The sequence below is a fragment of the Onychostruthus taczanowskii genome, unplaced genomic scaffold, assembly GCF_017590055.1.
Source record: "Onychostruthus taczanowskii isolate IOZ18803 unplaced genomic scaffold, ASM1759005v1 scaffold2, whole genome shotgun sequence".
NCBI classification, from domain to species: Eukaryota; Metazoa; Chordata; class Aves; order Passeriformes; family Passeridae; genus Onychostruthus; species Onychostruthus taczanowskii.
The window spans coordinates 4,044,516-4,060,874 of record NW_024499239.1 but is presented as its reverse complement, the minus strand read 5'-3'; the positions used below and the strand labels follow the sequence as shown (position 1 = coordinate 4,060,874).

The following is a 16,359-nucleotide window of genomic DNA, read 5'->3' as shown; positions in this document are numbered from 1 at the left end:
AGTATTTAAGTAATTTATAGTCTTGGGTTGTTTTCATGCTTTTCTTATTGATTTTTAAATTTTCCATTATGCAAATTTTGGGTGCTCTTAGACCTTTATAGGTACTAGGCAAATATGGAACACTGGACATAGGTGTATGCAGTTAGAATTTACACCATCTGAATATGGGACTTTAGATGTGAAGTGATACTTTCCTATTTTAGTAACTGAAGGAAAGAAAACCTGTCTTGTACTCTTTTCACATAGCAATTGTAACTAGAATTTGATATTTTACAGGTTCTTTCAGAACGCTCTAATCCTGAAGTAGACAGTTTTACCAAGCCACCTCCATTTTTCCCTCCAGGAGCTCCACCTACTCACCTTCCACCACCTCCTTTCCTCCCACCCCCTCCAACTGTCAGTACTGCTCCACCTCTGATTCCCCCACCAGGTAAATATCCTGCACTATATAGGATGTGAATAGTGAGAGATTTTTTAAACATCAAATTCTTGAGGTGCATTGTGCAGAATTTCAGAATTTCATGTTCTGCTCTTTTCTTAAGTGTATCTGCAAGGCAAACCCAGAAACTTTTGTTTTTACTTTCTCAGTAAGCATAATAATCCCCAGTAGTAAATGATGATTTAGAGAACTATTGCTGGTTCTTGTGTTCTTGAAAATGTTTGAAGTGAGAAGCTGTATTCTGTAATTCAGTAACTGTTAAAGTGATTGAGAGGCGCATGTTAACACATTATTCAACAAACTTTTAGTTCTAAAGTATGGCTTAGTATGACTTTATGTCACAAGTTGGATTCTCTGATGTCTAAGGTCAAGGCAGCAAGAGAAGTTCTAATTCCTCTTTTCTCTCACAGCATGTATGAATTCCCAAAAGTCTGATAAGTATTGCATATGCTCTGTATCCTTTCTTCCAGTTAGAAGTCTTTTTAGTCCCTGATGTTTTTTTCCAGTGTTTTATGTCTGTGAATCTTAGAGGAATCAAAGCTCTGTGAGAACTCATCCCATTATTAATCTGTTTTGAAATTTACTGGTATTTACTGAATATTTATTGAAAATTGACATATATGGAAATTTACTGATGGGCATTTGCACAAGTGGTACAGTGACCTGTACTGCTCATTTTAAGACAGTAAGTTCAAAAGGATTTGGCAAGAAACTAAGAACTGTTCATGAGAAATTAAAATAGGTGGAGAATCTTTGTGGTGTATTTGAGTAGGAAAGTGAAGCATTTGTCTATAGAAGAGACTGATTTAAGGTGGAGCCTCTTTCCTTATTTTCTCCTGTTCCTTGGATTTTTTTGCTTGACTTGTTCTGAAAATCATGATGAGCAGTTTCTTTGCTATTTTGCTTGCAGAGGAAATATTTTAAGTTTCTCTGTTAATATTCTTATGTAGAAACAAGTCACATTATTTGTGTGCAACTATGAGCTTTTATAGGGTTGAAATCCTCATAGAATAAGTTGCTTCTTCAATTGCCCTTCCTAATTTTAAAACTTAACTCATTCTGCCTGGCAAGTTCTGGCTTTCCTCCATGATGGTCATACACAAAAATCACAACACACAGAAAACTGAGAAGAGATTTAAAAATTAAATAGTTCTCTGCCCTTTTCTATTTTTTTTTTTTTTAATAAGTATAAAAATCTTAAATGAGATTATGGCAGTGCTGTGGTGATTTTGTGATGTTTTCTTACTGGGGGGGGAGAAGAACAGAAAGGGGATGGATGTGACAATGATGCTTGCTGTGGTTTTAAGCTTCATTTAAACCTTTATGATAAAACAATATGTGTAATGAATTGCAACTTTTTAAAAACTAATTATTTTAATTGTAATTGGGTTCAGAAAAGGTGTTCTAAATTGTATATTATCAAAAACATGAGAACCACCCCCACAGACACCCCAGACATACTTGGTTCAGGGGTGCCACATACAGGTACTGGACTATTCTTATGAAACCCCTCACCTATTGAGATTTTAAAGGTGAAGGAAATCCACATATGTTGCAGATCAAGCCAGCAGGTTTGGCTTTAGTCTCTTGGTTTACAGGCAGGTTTATGACACAGGCTTGTTCAGGAGGTCTTGTGGAACATCCTTCAGTACTTCAAGTAGATTTGAAAATAATGATTAAGAGCTGTGGATTTAGTTTCCTCAGGCCTGTGTTTTAATTGTGCTGTTGCCAGCTCTTTATCATCAAAGCTGTTCCAAAAATAGGTTCTGCCATCCCTCCTTGGTTCATTGGAGGAGGAGTAAAAAAACTACACTTACCCAATATTAAACTGGGACTACTTGCCAGAAAATTTAAGTATTCCAAATATAAAACATCCTCCAAAAGTGCCTTTGAAAAAGGATGTTGCTTTGAAGTTAGGTCTCTTGTACTGTATTCATTCACTCTTGTGATTCAAATCTTTTTTGAGGAACAAGTCTTGGAACAATTCAGAGCACCAAATGTAGAAAATTGTCAAATAGTCCTAGGAGATGACTGGCTGTGGCAAAATATGTGCTAGTTTCTGTTTGCTAGGTTTATTGCTATATTGGTGTAATTTTCATCTAAAGCAAAGCATGTATGGTTGTTACCAAGGCTTTAAAAGTTTATGTGCTTTGGTTTAAGTCTGTAGTTAAAAATGTGACAGGTATTTGTGATTTAAAAGACCAGAAATTTCTCTGAAATACTGAACTTCTTTTGCATAACTTCGCAATGCATGCCAGGGTTTGGTGTGACTGCTCAGGCTCAGCATCCTAAGTGTGTACTTTTTGTCTTTTGATCAGAGAATTTGACCCAATTTAGCCTGTGGCAATAGAGTAAAGTTGAGATAGATTACATTTCTGAGGGCTGCTACACTGTTCAGCTAATTTACAGTACGTTGTTAAAGTCTGGCTGTGTTGTTCATGTTTGATTCCTTGCTCCACAAGCAGAGCACGTGTGGCATTGCTTTCCTTTAGAAAAACATACTTGATTTTCTGTAAATACTTGCCAGCCCTAAGCTAGTAGGATGGTATACAATGTTCTGAAGGCAGTTTTGAGCGTGGTAGGTAAAATCATGCACTAATGACATTTGGGTTGCTTTTGCCACACAAGTCTGAGTATTTAGCTTTATGCTGGATGTATCTTTATGGCAGCACAATGATGTTGTAGGGACTTGACAAAGTTGATACTAAGCCACATTCTTGCACTGGTACAATGTAGTCTCTTTATTGCAAGAAACGACAAAATATTTCAGTGTCTTTTCTCAGAAGTAGTAATTGACTGGTGACACTACAAGTGTATTTTCATACTCTTAGAAGGCAAAGGAGTGAAGAGTTAAGAAATTATTTCTTCTCCATTAACTGAATCTTATGATTTTTTGTCTTGTTTTGTGTCATATTTGTGTATTAGTGAGGAAGGTGAGGAAAAATATTTATTGAGATCTTTTTAGATTTTTTGTCAATTTGGTACATAGAATCTTTCATTGTTTGTGATACGAAGTAAATTAGGTTCTGTTTTAAAATTACATAAGCATTAATCATTACTCTAAAAGTTCTTAAAGGTTTTTGTGGGAAGGTATGCTTATGGGTTTTCTTGTTTAGTACCCTACATTAACCAATTCATTAAAATTATTTGGACATTTGGTCTCTAGATATTAGTTCTATTCAGTCTGTCTTAATTTTGTTTGAATAGTTGTTAAGTGAAATTTTTCATTTGGCTTTTAGTCTTGTGGTGATATTTTAGCTTTTAATTCTGCACAAGATAATATTCTTGTAAATGAGGAATATATAAATTGTTTAATACAAAATTTTTCTTTTTTGTAAAGAGGAGTTAGCTGATGGATTTCCAGGCAGTTCTCTGGGTAGTGCTGAGTGCCATTTGCAGTGCTAACAATATACTGGTTTTAGTGCAGCAGTTGAAATCTTTTTTAGTATAAGGTGTAGCTAATAAATCTCCATAATGCTTAACATTTATTTATTATATATACTTTTTTTTCTATGTCTAGGCTCATGGAGGATCTATTCATGAGAACAATTAACCAAAAAAAGATTAATAGTGAACAATTTGGCTGAGCAACAGTTTGAGTTCTTAATCTTGATTTTCTTTCAGGAATTTTCATCAGGAGTGTTTGGTCTTTCAAAAATTTTATGGTGTGGTGCCCAGTGTTCTTAACAACTGTAGTGCACATTGGAAAGCTTGCATGCTGGTGGAGAGAAAATGGCTCATGTGGCTCAGAAATTTGGCTGTTGGAGTTCACTGTCTCCTGATTTTCATTTTGGCTAAGAGATCAGGTTTTAAATCTTCCAGATTGGACAGAAACCTCTATTATATTTCACCATGTGTTTAATCCTTTAGGATTAATGCTATTAGGAATTAATGTCAGAGAAATTGTCAACAATTAGTGAACTTCGATATTGATCTCTGTTCCTCTGCTTGCATATTCCTTCATTCTGTCCTTCTATCAAGGCAGTCTGGGAGCAGTTGGAATTTCTAGACATTATAAATACGTAGATTTAGTAAAATGTTCCTGCCGTACAATAATCTTTTAATTTTAATGTTGAACTAATGAGATATATGTAAATGTTGTCATGCAGTGGCCAGTACTGTTCTGTGTGAATGTTTATGCAATTATGTCAGTACTGATGAAAGTACTTGCCAGAGTTTTTTGTTCTCTCCCTCCCCAAAGCTTTGCCATGAGCTGCCAGATTGAACATACATACATTTTAATGGAAGCAGAATTGTTGATAACTGAAAATGCTTTATACCTGGTGAAGTAGTCTATTTTCTGCCAGTATTGTTTTAGGCCAGTTTATTATATAGCAGTGTTACATGTTCAGTTCAGGTAAAGCTAGTTCTTTGCAAAGCATGGGAAGATAAGAACCTTTGAAGTGTACAAATTACTTTTACCTTGCAATCATTCCTTTCATACTCAGTAAGAGAGGTGTATATGTTGACGCAGTATATTTTGTTAGGTCAGCTAATTTAGTTGGGAACAATTTTCTCAGCTTTTAGTTAGATTCATAACAGGTTAGCTAGATCTGAAAATCAGGTTAGAGTAATTCTTGCACATGTTTCTGTTAAAGGCTGCTCCTTTCTCAGATAGTTACAAGACACTAGAGAAAAAACCCATTTTTTTTCCCTCCACGTAACAAATGAATGATGAACTGCAGTGTCATAGCATTGGCTCAGACATCTGTATTGCTTACTGCTGCCTGAATTCTTTGTTCATGCGGACCTACTGTTTCCTGTGCCAGGCTATTGAAGGTCAGGGGCCAATTGCATTTCCTTCCATGGATTGTAAAACAAAGCAAATGTAGTCTATGGGATGTTGCTTTCCTTCTGTATACTAAGCATTTTAGAATTACAAATTTAGTTCTAACCTTGAGACCCAGAGTCACTCTTCACTGGTTTTGCCTGTAAATAAATACGATCTTAAAGTGTAGGAATTTAAATCAAAAGCTAGATTTCACAAGGCTTGTATAAAATTTTAACAGTCAATATTAATGTGACATCTTGACCTAAAGACACAGAAAATATGTTGTCATTCTTCTTGAACATGTATGTAGTGAAAGCTCAATCTGGTTTTAGATCTACAGATAAGAAACTATTACTGTAACTGATATTTGTTGTCTTTTTAGGTATACCAATAACAGTGCCACCACCAGGTAAATTTGCTTAGATTTTATTTCCACATTTGGTTAAGAGATGAAAACTTAACTGATGTGCAACTTAGCAACTTCTTTCAATTTTATAGATACAGGGTTATGTGTGCTAAACTATATGTGTATATGTAGACTCAGTTATGTTGATGCTGGGCAGAAGAGAAATTGTATGAAAATGCTGTTGACTATTGGACCTAATCAGCCAGTTTTCTAGATGTATATTTCCTTCTTTAAAATATTTTTTTCTCAGCTATGCAGTAAATAGTTTTGATTGTTGTTTATTGAGTGTTGTTAGAATTTGTCCATGCTTTTACATCATCGTATTTTTAAGAATGATAACGTTTTAATTTGAAGCACTGATAATATATGCTTCATGTTTTGTCTTTGTCAAGCTGAAAAGTAGTTCTAAGTCTTGCAAAATAAAACCCATTTACGTGGAAACAATTTTTCATTATTCTCTCTGGAATTTGTTTGCCGTGGTATGCTTAGCCTAGTTCTTTTATGTGTTTATGGGTGATAGATTTTTACTTTCTCCCCTCCTTATCCAATTTATTGTTACAGGTTTTCCACCACCACCTGGCGGTCCTCCACCTTCCCTCATACCCACGATAGACAGGTGATTATCTGTTTGAAATCTTACTAAGCAATCTATCAGTATTCTGTAAATGAAATAAATGAATAATACTCTTGCATTGCCCAGTGTTTTATGGATATACATCTGGAAAAGGGGAGACAGCTTCAGATGTTTACAGTAATTTTACAGAAATGTTACTAGTCTCACCTCTCAGTATATTCTTTGAGTAGGTTACTTGGCCACCTACTAGTTTAGTTATGACACAGTATCAAAATACGAAATTAGTTACAGTTTTGATAGTAAATCAATGCCAAGACCTAAGGGAATGATTCCTTGGTACTCTGAAGGCTTATTTATGTGATCTGTATACTTTTCAGCTGTCATATCCTTTGTTATAGATGTACACAAAAATTTGAGCACATATTCAGACCCTCATAAACTATAAGAAGTGCGAGAGTTCCACAGAATCCAAATTTGTATTTATATTCTGTTCTAAGTCTTCAGTTGTAACAGGCCTAACCTGTTAGGCTAGGAATTTTTCAATACCGTTTTTATATGTATATGCATACATATATTTGTATATCTAGGTATAAATATATAAAAGGAGGAAAAAGGTTAGCTAGTGCAGTCCTTGAGAAATATTTGTATTTTGCTGGAGGCCAAAACCAGGTTACATACAAAACTCACTTAAGATGGTAAAAGCCTCTTGTCAGTCCTCTGGATCTCACTGGAGGAAGATGCACACAACTGTTCCTTTGAAGTTGAAAATTCTGTTAAAATACATGATATGGGAGGATGATGGAAAATCTGAGAAAATCTTCATATTATTTAATTGAGGAAAAAATCCTAACTTAATACATCATATGTGCATTTAAGTAAATGTATTACTTTGTACTGACAGTTGCTGTGAATAAGTGCTGCTTCTGATTCTATGTATTGTATATAATGTATATATTATAAATATGTATCTGTTTATTGAAGGAGGTGGCTTTGGTGCTAAAGCTGAGTTTTAACATGTATCTTTAACATGCTGACACTGGTTTTGCATGTGTGTTCCACAGTGGACATTCTTCTGGCTATGATGGTCGTCCTGTTCGTGCATTTTCCTATGGCAGTGGTAAGTAACCAAGCTTTCTGGCTTTGAGGATTTTGACCAGTGTGATACCAAATTGTTTGATACACTTACGAGGATTTTAGCTAGAAAACTAAACAAGTCTTGTCAGTATTTCATTATGAAAGCTCATTGCTGACCATTGTAAATAGCTACATGCTGCTGCAAATTTAACTGCTATTGGTAAATGCTATTGTTTTGCTTATTAATTTATATACTGGATATCTTTTCCAGCTGCTTTTGCAGAACCGTTATTTTGAAGCATTATATACCATAATATGGGCTGCAAGTCAGGGAGAATTTTTCATGGATTTCAGAGCAGGAAAACAAGTACTGTTGACATATCATCAGAATTTTAATTACTAAAAGCAGTCATTCAGAAATCCTGATGATGTGCCTCTCCTTTGAAAAACGATTTGTCTAAGACACTATAACCTTCAGCTATACTATTGCAAAGTCTGTCTTCTTTGTCTTTTTGTTTGTTTGTTTGTTTGTTTTTTGGTTTTTGGTTTTTTTTTTTGTTTTGTTTTTAAATTACTGTTATGGGGGAAAATGCTGAAAACTTGACTTCATGTTTTTTTTCAGTGAAAGTGAAATAAGAGTGAACTAAACTAAAAGCTTCATCATGTGCCATCAAATGGTCATCCACAGAATATATGCTGAGTTTAGAACTGTTACCTAGCTTCTTGACCCAAAGGAGAAAATAAGAAGAGGAGAAAATAAGAAGATAAAGTGCATAGAATTATAAAATGATTTGGCTTGGAAGGAATAATCAAAAATTATCTATTTCAAGCCTCCCTGCCATGGGCAAGAATACCTTTCACTGGATGAGTTTACTCAAAGTCCTGTCCAACCTGGCCTTGAACACTTCTAATGGTTGGGCATCCCCACTTCTCGGGGCAACCTGTGCCCCACCACCATCATCATAAAGAATTTCTCTCTTATGTCCAATCTAAACCTGCCATTTTTCAGAGTAAAACCTTAGCCCCTTGTCCTGTCACTACAGGCTCTGGTAAAAGGTATCTCTCCATCTTTCTTTCTTATAAGTCCCTTTGCAGTATTGAAAAGCCACAATAAGGTGTGCCTAGAGCCTTCTCTCCTCCAGGATGAGTAACCTGAACAACATAGGAGAGATGTTCCTGCTCTCTGATAATTTTTGGTGGTCCTCCTCTGAACCTGCTGTAACATATCTTTGTTGTACTGGGGTCTCCAGAGCTGGATGCAATGCTCCAGATGGGGTCTCACAAGGACACACAAAGAATCACCTCCCTCAAGCTGTTCACCACTCTTCCTTTTGGATGCAGCCAGGATCCGAGTGGCTTCCAGGGCTGCAAACTCACAATGCTGGCATGTGTTTAATGTTTGCCCACCAGTATCCCCAAGCCCTTCTCTGCAGAGTTGCTTTGAATCAGTTCATCACCAGTTTGTACCAACACTGAGGACTGCCCTCCCTCAGATGCAGGACCTTGTGTGTTGCCAGTCGCTACCTCTGCCTTCAGTACATCTGCAATCCTGCCCCCATGCCTAGTGCCTTTTTTTCGCCTAAATTCTGTTGCCTTGCTCCTTTGAACCCTAGGTGGTGAGAGGAGAAATTGTAGGGAAAGTTTTGTCTGTTTCTGAGATGTGTGATGTTCAGCACAGATCAAATATTCAGCAAGTCTTTCCCAAATGTTCCAAAGTCTTAAGCATGGGTATACCAAATGGCATTTTGTACTGGCTTGCAATTTCTTGAAGTTGTAGCAGTTCGTGGAGTAACAAGCAGTACTTTGTTGACGTTGTAAGGATCCTCATGAGTTGTCAAATGTTTGCTTTCATGTATTGGAAGCTTGTTATGTTTTCAAGAATTCTTGAAAAATAATTACACTTTAGACTTCTTTTTTAGCAGTAATTTAATTGTGCTTTAGCAAAAAGGTAAAACCTGAGATGTACAACTAAAGCCATGCAGAGTATGTTAAGGAAAGCAGACTTACTACCACATACTAACGTGTGTATGTGGCATCTGTTACATACTCTCCAGTGTAGAATATTTTTCACTTTGGTGTCTCTTTTGTTAAAATTTTCTATTCTGTCAAATATTGTCAGGGACATAAGAATATTTCCAAGTTTCATGTTGACCTTTAGAGATGATGGCATGCTTGTGTTGTTGCAGCACCAGTTCTAAAGGATGACTGTTACCTTGATCATACCAACATTGAATTTTAACTTCTTCAGCAGGATTAAAATATTATTTGCCTTTATATAATTATGGAGACGAAGGAGTACAATCCACTCCTGTCTTCCCAGTGTGCTTCCAGTGTACCTTGTATCCCTGTTGCAGCAAAAGCTTTCATATTTGCTGCACAAAGCAATTGTCTGTCTCAAAGCTGTCTGTGTCATAGGGATTTTTGAATCTGTAGAGACTCAGTGGCAATTTATCACTGTTGCTCATCTCTTAGTGAAAAATATTTTCCTAGTGAGCATCATACTGTCACAGTCCCTGTTGTGCAGTATGATCACTGGTCAGTGTTTAACAGTGCTCTCTGTGAATCAGAACTTGGGGATATTGAGAGCTCCACAGTGCGCAGATATCACTGCGATTTGCAGTCACTAAGTATATTTATTTAATAGTTGCTTTGGATGATAGCATTGAATCTCCAGCCTGTTGTCTTCTTCGACAGTCTGTGCATTTCCTAGCTTTGTCAAAATTGCAGGGGAAGGTATGCAAATGCAACACATTGCAAAAAGTACCAGTCTTGATTAAGGTACTAGCCCTTCTTCTGCCTATTCAAATTCCTCAGCTCATGCTTTGATGTATCTTCTCTTGTTGTCAGTTGGGTTTCCAATTGCAGACCCATTAGGAGGGTTACATAGTAAAGTAATAACTTACAACTTCAAGAATGTCTGTTTTGTTTTTGTGCTCTTCCACCACATCAATGTGGTTTAGTCCACTTGAACATAAATCCTTCACAATTCAGTGCTACCTCTGCCATCATATCTTTGGCTTTGCTTGAGCTGCATTTGATCAGTCACTGAAGCACCTTCCATCATATGCTTGTTTGCTTTTTCCTCCGGTAGTTCTCTGGTCTGTGCTCTAAATGTTCTTTAAATCTTAGGAACTTGCAAGGCATTTAACATTACAGAAACAGTTTAAGAGTCAGTATTTTTTGAGGCACAAGCAAGAAGCATTAAATAGTTTGCTTTATGCCATGAAGCTTTAAGTTTTTAAAGTATCTCCAAAACTGGGCTCATGTCTCCAAAACTAGTAATTATTCAAAGCGCTCTTCCTGTTACAAAAATAAAATCAGAGTTAAATTTTTGAAGCGTCTTCCTTCTTGTAGAAATTATTGGAATAATCCAGAAGTGACAAATCATTTCATTCAGTGTAGTAAAAACAGAACACCAGTTCATACTAGAAAGTAAGCTTCTTGTGTGTTGTGAATAATTTCTGGTGAAAATCTAGATATAAAAATATGTGGTGTGTCAAATCACTGTTTTATCTCATGTTACTGGAGAGAAATACTTCTGTCTGATGAGAGTTACTCAAGATATGATGGAGTATCCCAAAATTTATTGTAAAAGTTTGTACTACCATTAATAATTGGTTTGTAGTATACATTTAAAGTTGAGTTTAAGTTTAAACTTTAGATCAGAATACACTGACAGCCAGTGTCTCATGTACCATACGTGTGTTGTTGACATAGTGGCAAGTCCAGCTGGTTTTTCTGCTATTTCTGGCTGCTTTCCTTCAACGAATTTCAGGTCTTGGCAGCATAATGAGCAGCATAATATTGTATTAGGACATTTTTATCTGTTAACCCTTCATTTTGCTTGTAGACCTGAAGTTAAACAGTGTCAAGCATTTTATTAGAGGCAAAACCTTGTATAAATGTTTTTTTAAGGAATTATAATACTTTTCATTGCAAATGTATTTTAACAATGAAGTGTTTTTTCATGCTCCACTGCCTGCTCTAAAGGTCTTTTGTATTCCTCCTCTGGATGCTTGGCAAACTGCTCTTTTAAGCTTCTGCCAAAGCTTTCTGGGGCAGGCATACCCCAGACGTTACAGGCAAGGCAGTCTGAACATAGCTGTCAGCAGAAGACATTGGTTTTATAATTCAGCAGTATTAAATACAGCACCAGTAACACACTTTTCATTGTTCAGTAGATATTTATGTTAAAGGTACTGTTAATCTCTTTGTGACACCAGGAAGCCAATTAAATATTGTTCTCATATTATAGATGATGAAGTGGAGCTCAAAACAAACGATTTATTGAAAGTTAGGAAAGCTAGCAAGGCAGATAAGCAGAAAGGGAGAAGTCCTCAGTACTGTAAGTCCGCTAGAGAGTGCTGTTTCCAGCTAAATACTCAGCCCTTGTTTTTCCTTTACAGGATGTGTTCACGGGACTTCTGGCGAGGGAGGGCAGGACAGAACAATTGGGGCATTAAAAACAGCAGTTCTGTATTACGCTGAAGTTGGCAAAAAGCAGTGGAGAAGCATTCCTTCTCCCCACTGCTAGCTATCTAAAAAGGGTTGGGAGACTGTGTTAAGACTTCCTTCTTATCATCTTAACATGTCACTTCTAGAGTAAGACTATGCCTGATTTTCTTAAACTGTTACATTTTAGTGGTATTAGTGTTTGTGCTGAGTATTCATAAATGCTATCTTACAGAGCACAAGTGGGAGCATTATTTCTTCTCCCCAGGGTGAATTTATTTCTTAAGTCCCTTTTACATCTGTAATCAGAAAAGTCTGACAAAACATACTATAGAATATAAATTAGTGAATGAGAACTTCATAGCTAACATCATATTTTAAATACAATGATTTTGAAGTACAAGAGATAAAAATAATAGTATTTAACTACAAGACTGGAAGTGTCCTTTTTCTGAACTATATTTTCAGAGCACCTGAGTTGCAAAGGCAGTTTTATTTTCTGGTTGTTTTTGTTTTGTTGTTCCCCAAAAATAAAGCCATTTGACCACATAGAATCAGATTCTCTGAGCAAGTATTTGCACAATTTCTTTTTCCCCAAAAGTGTTTAGACAGTCTTCGGGGTACGTACCCTGGTTCTGTATGTCCTCATAGGAAGTATTTAAATGAGTGCCAGAAGCTTTTGTAATAATTCTGGAAAAAATGCAGTGTTTGCTTAGGACTAAGTGAAAGGGGAAGATTAAAAAATGTAATTGGAGGAAACTGACAAATGTGTTTTCATGCATTAGTTTCCATATGATATTTGATTTTGTTCTTTCTAATAACTACATCTCTTTCTTTAGTCACCTTTCCACACCCTGCAGGTTCTGCACCCTCATGGTCTAGTCTTCTGGACACCAGCAAACAGTGGGATTACTATGCACGAAGAGAGAAGGATAGGGAACGTGAGAGAGAGAGATCCCGAGATCGGGATCGCGACCGGGACCGGGACCGAGACAGAGATCGAGACCGTACCAGAGACAGGGAAAGGGACCGAGATCACAGTCCGTCTTCAAGTGCGTTCAACAGGTCAGTGCACTGTCCTAAACGTGCTGTAGCTCTGCTCAAAACCCTTGTCTCTGTTAAACAGGGTACTTCAACATTCAAATTTAGTGTTCTGCTGTGTATCCCAAAGAGCTGGGTGATGTTGCTTCCTCACATTCGCCCTTTTCCCTTGGAAACTAGAATTCTAAATTTCCACATGTAAAACAGAAGCAGAAAAAAAGGACAGTATACATCCAAATTGGTCATAGAGCTTTACAGGTTAAAGGTGATTTAAGTCTTGAGAATATCTGAAATATCCATCTCTTTTTGACATCAGTAGGTTTAGAAAAAAATCTACAGAAAAATCTATAGAAGTACCAAATGAATTTTAGTTGTCAATTTGGTACAAAAAGCAATGTGTTGCAACATTTGACCTTAATTAATGGAATTAAATACCTACTAAAATGGTTAATACGGTTGTTAAAAGTGGCTGGATAATAATCTCTCATATTTAAAACTATTATTTCAAGGTCAAGAACTTTGATTTAGATGATGAAAATCATGTCAGATAAATTTATTCAGCATTCTAATTGCTTTTTAAAAAAAGCTGCAACTGTTCTGTGGTTCATATGCTAACAAAGCACTTAATACTGAGCTCACTATGACTTCATAGAACAGACGTCTATTGGTTAGCCAGATTTTTCTAAATTCCCTCTGCTTGTTAGCAGATAAGCTTTTTGGGGTAAATATCTGACGCTTTTCTCAGTGTTCATTATTAAGTTTAAATTTTTGCAGAATATATATGTTAGCTGTTAGGCAGCTTGTTTTTAACTAATGATTTTAAGCTAGAGGGAGAGCACTGAGAGTCAACTTTACTGCGGCTGAGAGATGACATTTTTGCATGATGATTGTTAGCTGAAGACCCAAACTGGGTGCAGGCTGGGGGATTTTGCATGTGTGCTGGTGTGGTGGTGATGTCCTCTCCTGTGGGCATGTGCTTTGTTCCAGGGTCAGTGTCTGAGGGCTGAAGACCTATCTAAACATCTGTTTCTCAGACAGCTTGATTGAAGGCCAGAAAGAGCCCTGGTCATTCATGGGTGCTTGAAATGAACCTTAATAGCTTCCAGGCCTCAAGAAATCTCTGTGCTGCTGCCAGAGTTATCTGTAAAAGAGGGGGAAGAGCAGGCCTTGACTTTTTTATGTGACTAAATTATCCACCATCTGTAGCAAAGCTGTTGCCACATGGCTGTATAAGAAAATGGGAGGCCCTTAACTGGGATAAGTTGGTTTGGGAATCACAGAAGAGGTGAGAAGCTTAAGAAAGAACATGCAGATATAATGTTTCTTAAGAAGGTTTATTTTCAATACTGTGCACTTACAAAAATAAAATCAATGGAACTGTGAGGAAGAGAACGTGAACTATTTTAAAGACTGCACAGATTTATAGCTTTTATTTATATTCCCTTTGTTTAAACTTTGATCGAGTGGTACTTTGGTGGGATTTGTCGTAAGCATCAGGTTTAGCATTTTACTGCTCAGAAATTACCATTTTCAATGCTTTCAGCAGTTGTTTTCCAGATGAAGAGCATGTGTTTTTGTTACAACATTTCTTAAAATTATAGGAAAATAGGATTCTTTTTATTCTATTATAACCAAAATGTGGTTTAAAAAATGAGCTTTCATCTGCCTTTATGTTCTGTTCTGCTTTTACCGTGCTATCCTCAGAGAAAAGTCTGCATTTTTACAATGCATCTCAGTCTGCCCCCTTGAGAAGATGCCATTATTTTTGGACTGTTTCCCTTCTGCAAAGGTTGGGACTTTATTTTGTTTGGTTGGGTTTTTTTGTTTTGTTTTGGTTTTATTTTGTTAGTTTCAAGTCAATTAGTTACCACTAAAAATGCAGACATTGGAATTTGATTGATATGTTACTGCATTGTGGTTCTTCCTCAGCAATTTGAAAAATTTAAAAAACCCAAAAAAAACCCCAGAAAAACAAACTCCAGTAACTGTGTTTCTGAGGTCCTAGAACTTAATACTCATGCAGAAGAGCAGATGAGGGTCTGCCTGGCTGCATTGCAGCTTTACAGGATTTGGTGTCCTGGTGGTCAACAAACTGAATGAGACTCCACGACCAATGTGCAATAAAGGTCAGAAGCATTGAGCAGCATTAGAGTGTTCCTGAAAGCTCCCAATACACTGGTCTTGGCAAACTGATTTTTTGCTTTACTTAGAGAAGTTGTTTATTTTCATCAGACACACTTACAAGCTGTCGTGGTTCTTTAGTAGTTTGCCAAAATAAGGTTTAAAAGGAGTAGCAGTAATATTTTTAACCTTTTCTAGAGTGTTTTAAAATAATTGGGTGACAGAACAAATGCAGAGTGTGAGTTACCATTAAGGGCTTTGGATCTCATCTTTGAAACCAAGCCGTAAGTCTACAAGTAGCCATCCTATTTCTCATGGCGAGCTTATCAGAAGTTAGTGGTAGGCATTCACATTTTAACTATTTAATTAGATACTGATCATCAAAATATTAGTTTTGTGAAGCAATATCAGATATGGGAGGAAACTGCAGTTGCACAGAGAGGCTGGGGAGGCTCCATCCGTGGAGATATCCTGAAGCTGTCCGGACATGGTACTGGTCAGCTGGTCCTGATGGCCCTGCTTTAGCTGGGGTTTGGTCCTGATGACCTCCACTCATACCTTCCAACCTCAGTTTTTGTGCCATTTGATCACAAACGTGCTTTTCAGGATTCAATCAGCTTACTCTCAGGTCTGAGGTTATAAATGCATTATAAAATCAATGAAGCTGTATTAGTGGCAAATCATAATTTTGAGTTCAGTAGATGTAGCTGTAGTTTTCCTGGTTTTGATGTGTGAATATTTTTCATGTCCCTTAGAAAAGCAGAATTTTCTATGGTATGGTTAATGCTTCTCTACAGTGTCTTAAATTACTAATTACTGGCATTTGCTTAATGATGTAACCATACAGGGTTTCATAAAAAGACTATTGCTGTTGCTTCAGGTGTTCCCCTTTTTCAGTGAGTTTTCATGTGTAGCTGTAATAATCATTAATGTAATATCCTCACTTGGGAAATGGCCAGAGGATTCAAGTTGTGGCAGGTAAAATGGGGTTGATCTCAGTTCTCACTGCTCCAGGACGTGAGAAATCTCATTAGGCTTGAGCTGTTCTCCCTGTGTGATCCGTCTGATCCCTTCTGCTGCTGCAGGGACCTCAGGAAGATACTTTCTTTCCTGGTAAATGTTGGCAGAGACAGAAACACTTGCCTGTCATTAGGTCCACAGTATCTAAATTGTTACTGATCTTACTTCTTTAGAAAGACTGGTTACATTGTGCCTTTCTTTAGGACTTGGTGGGGATCTCCCAAACTGTGGTTAGAGGAGGTTTCACGTGCTGTGTTAATAATTACACTAAGTTAATTTGTATTGAAGTTGCACTGTTAAATGATGCTGAGTAGCATTTTCTTAGTAGAGAACTTATGAAATGATCATGCCTTTTTAAGCTATGCTAATTTACCATTGGAGTTGTATTGGCTAACAATGGACAGCGTTCTCTTCTTCTTTTCTTTCTTTTCATGTTTTTTTTTTTTTTTTTTTTTTTTTTT

At 36.7% G+C, this 16,359-nt stretch overlaps 1 protein-coding gene across 3 annotated transcripts in view; it reads left to right on the top strand.

The window, feature by feature from the left end:
• FIP1L1 (factor interacting with PAPOLA and CPSF1) overlaps nucleotides 1-16,359 on the top strand; it is a 36,304-nt gene that overhangs the window by 18,048 nt on the left and 1,897 nt on the right. For 2 of the 3 annotated variants that reach the window (XM_041402625.1, XM_041402623.1), the window contains 5 exons: nucleotides 277-430; nucleotides 5,593-5,619; nucleotides 6,178-6,232; nucleotides 7,252-7,307; nucleotides 12,556-12,781. In XM_041402625.1, coding sequence (XP_041258559.1) covers nucleotides 277-430; nucleotides 5,593-5,619; nucleotides 6,178-6,232; nucleotides 7,252-7,307; nucleotides 12,556-12,781 — 518 coding nt within the window. The remainder of the gene's footprint in view (nucleotides 1-276; nucleotides 431-5,592; nucleotides 5,620-6,177; nucleotides 6,233-7,251; nucleotides 7,308-12,555; nucleotides 12,782-16,359) is intronic. The other variant, XM_041402624.1, reaches the window with a different exon arrangement.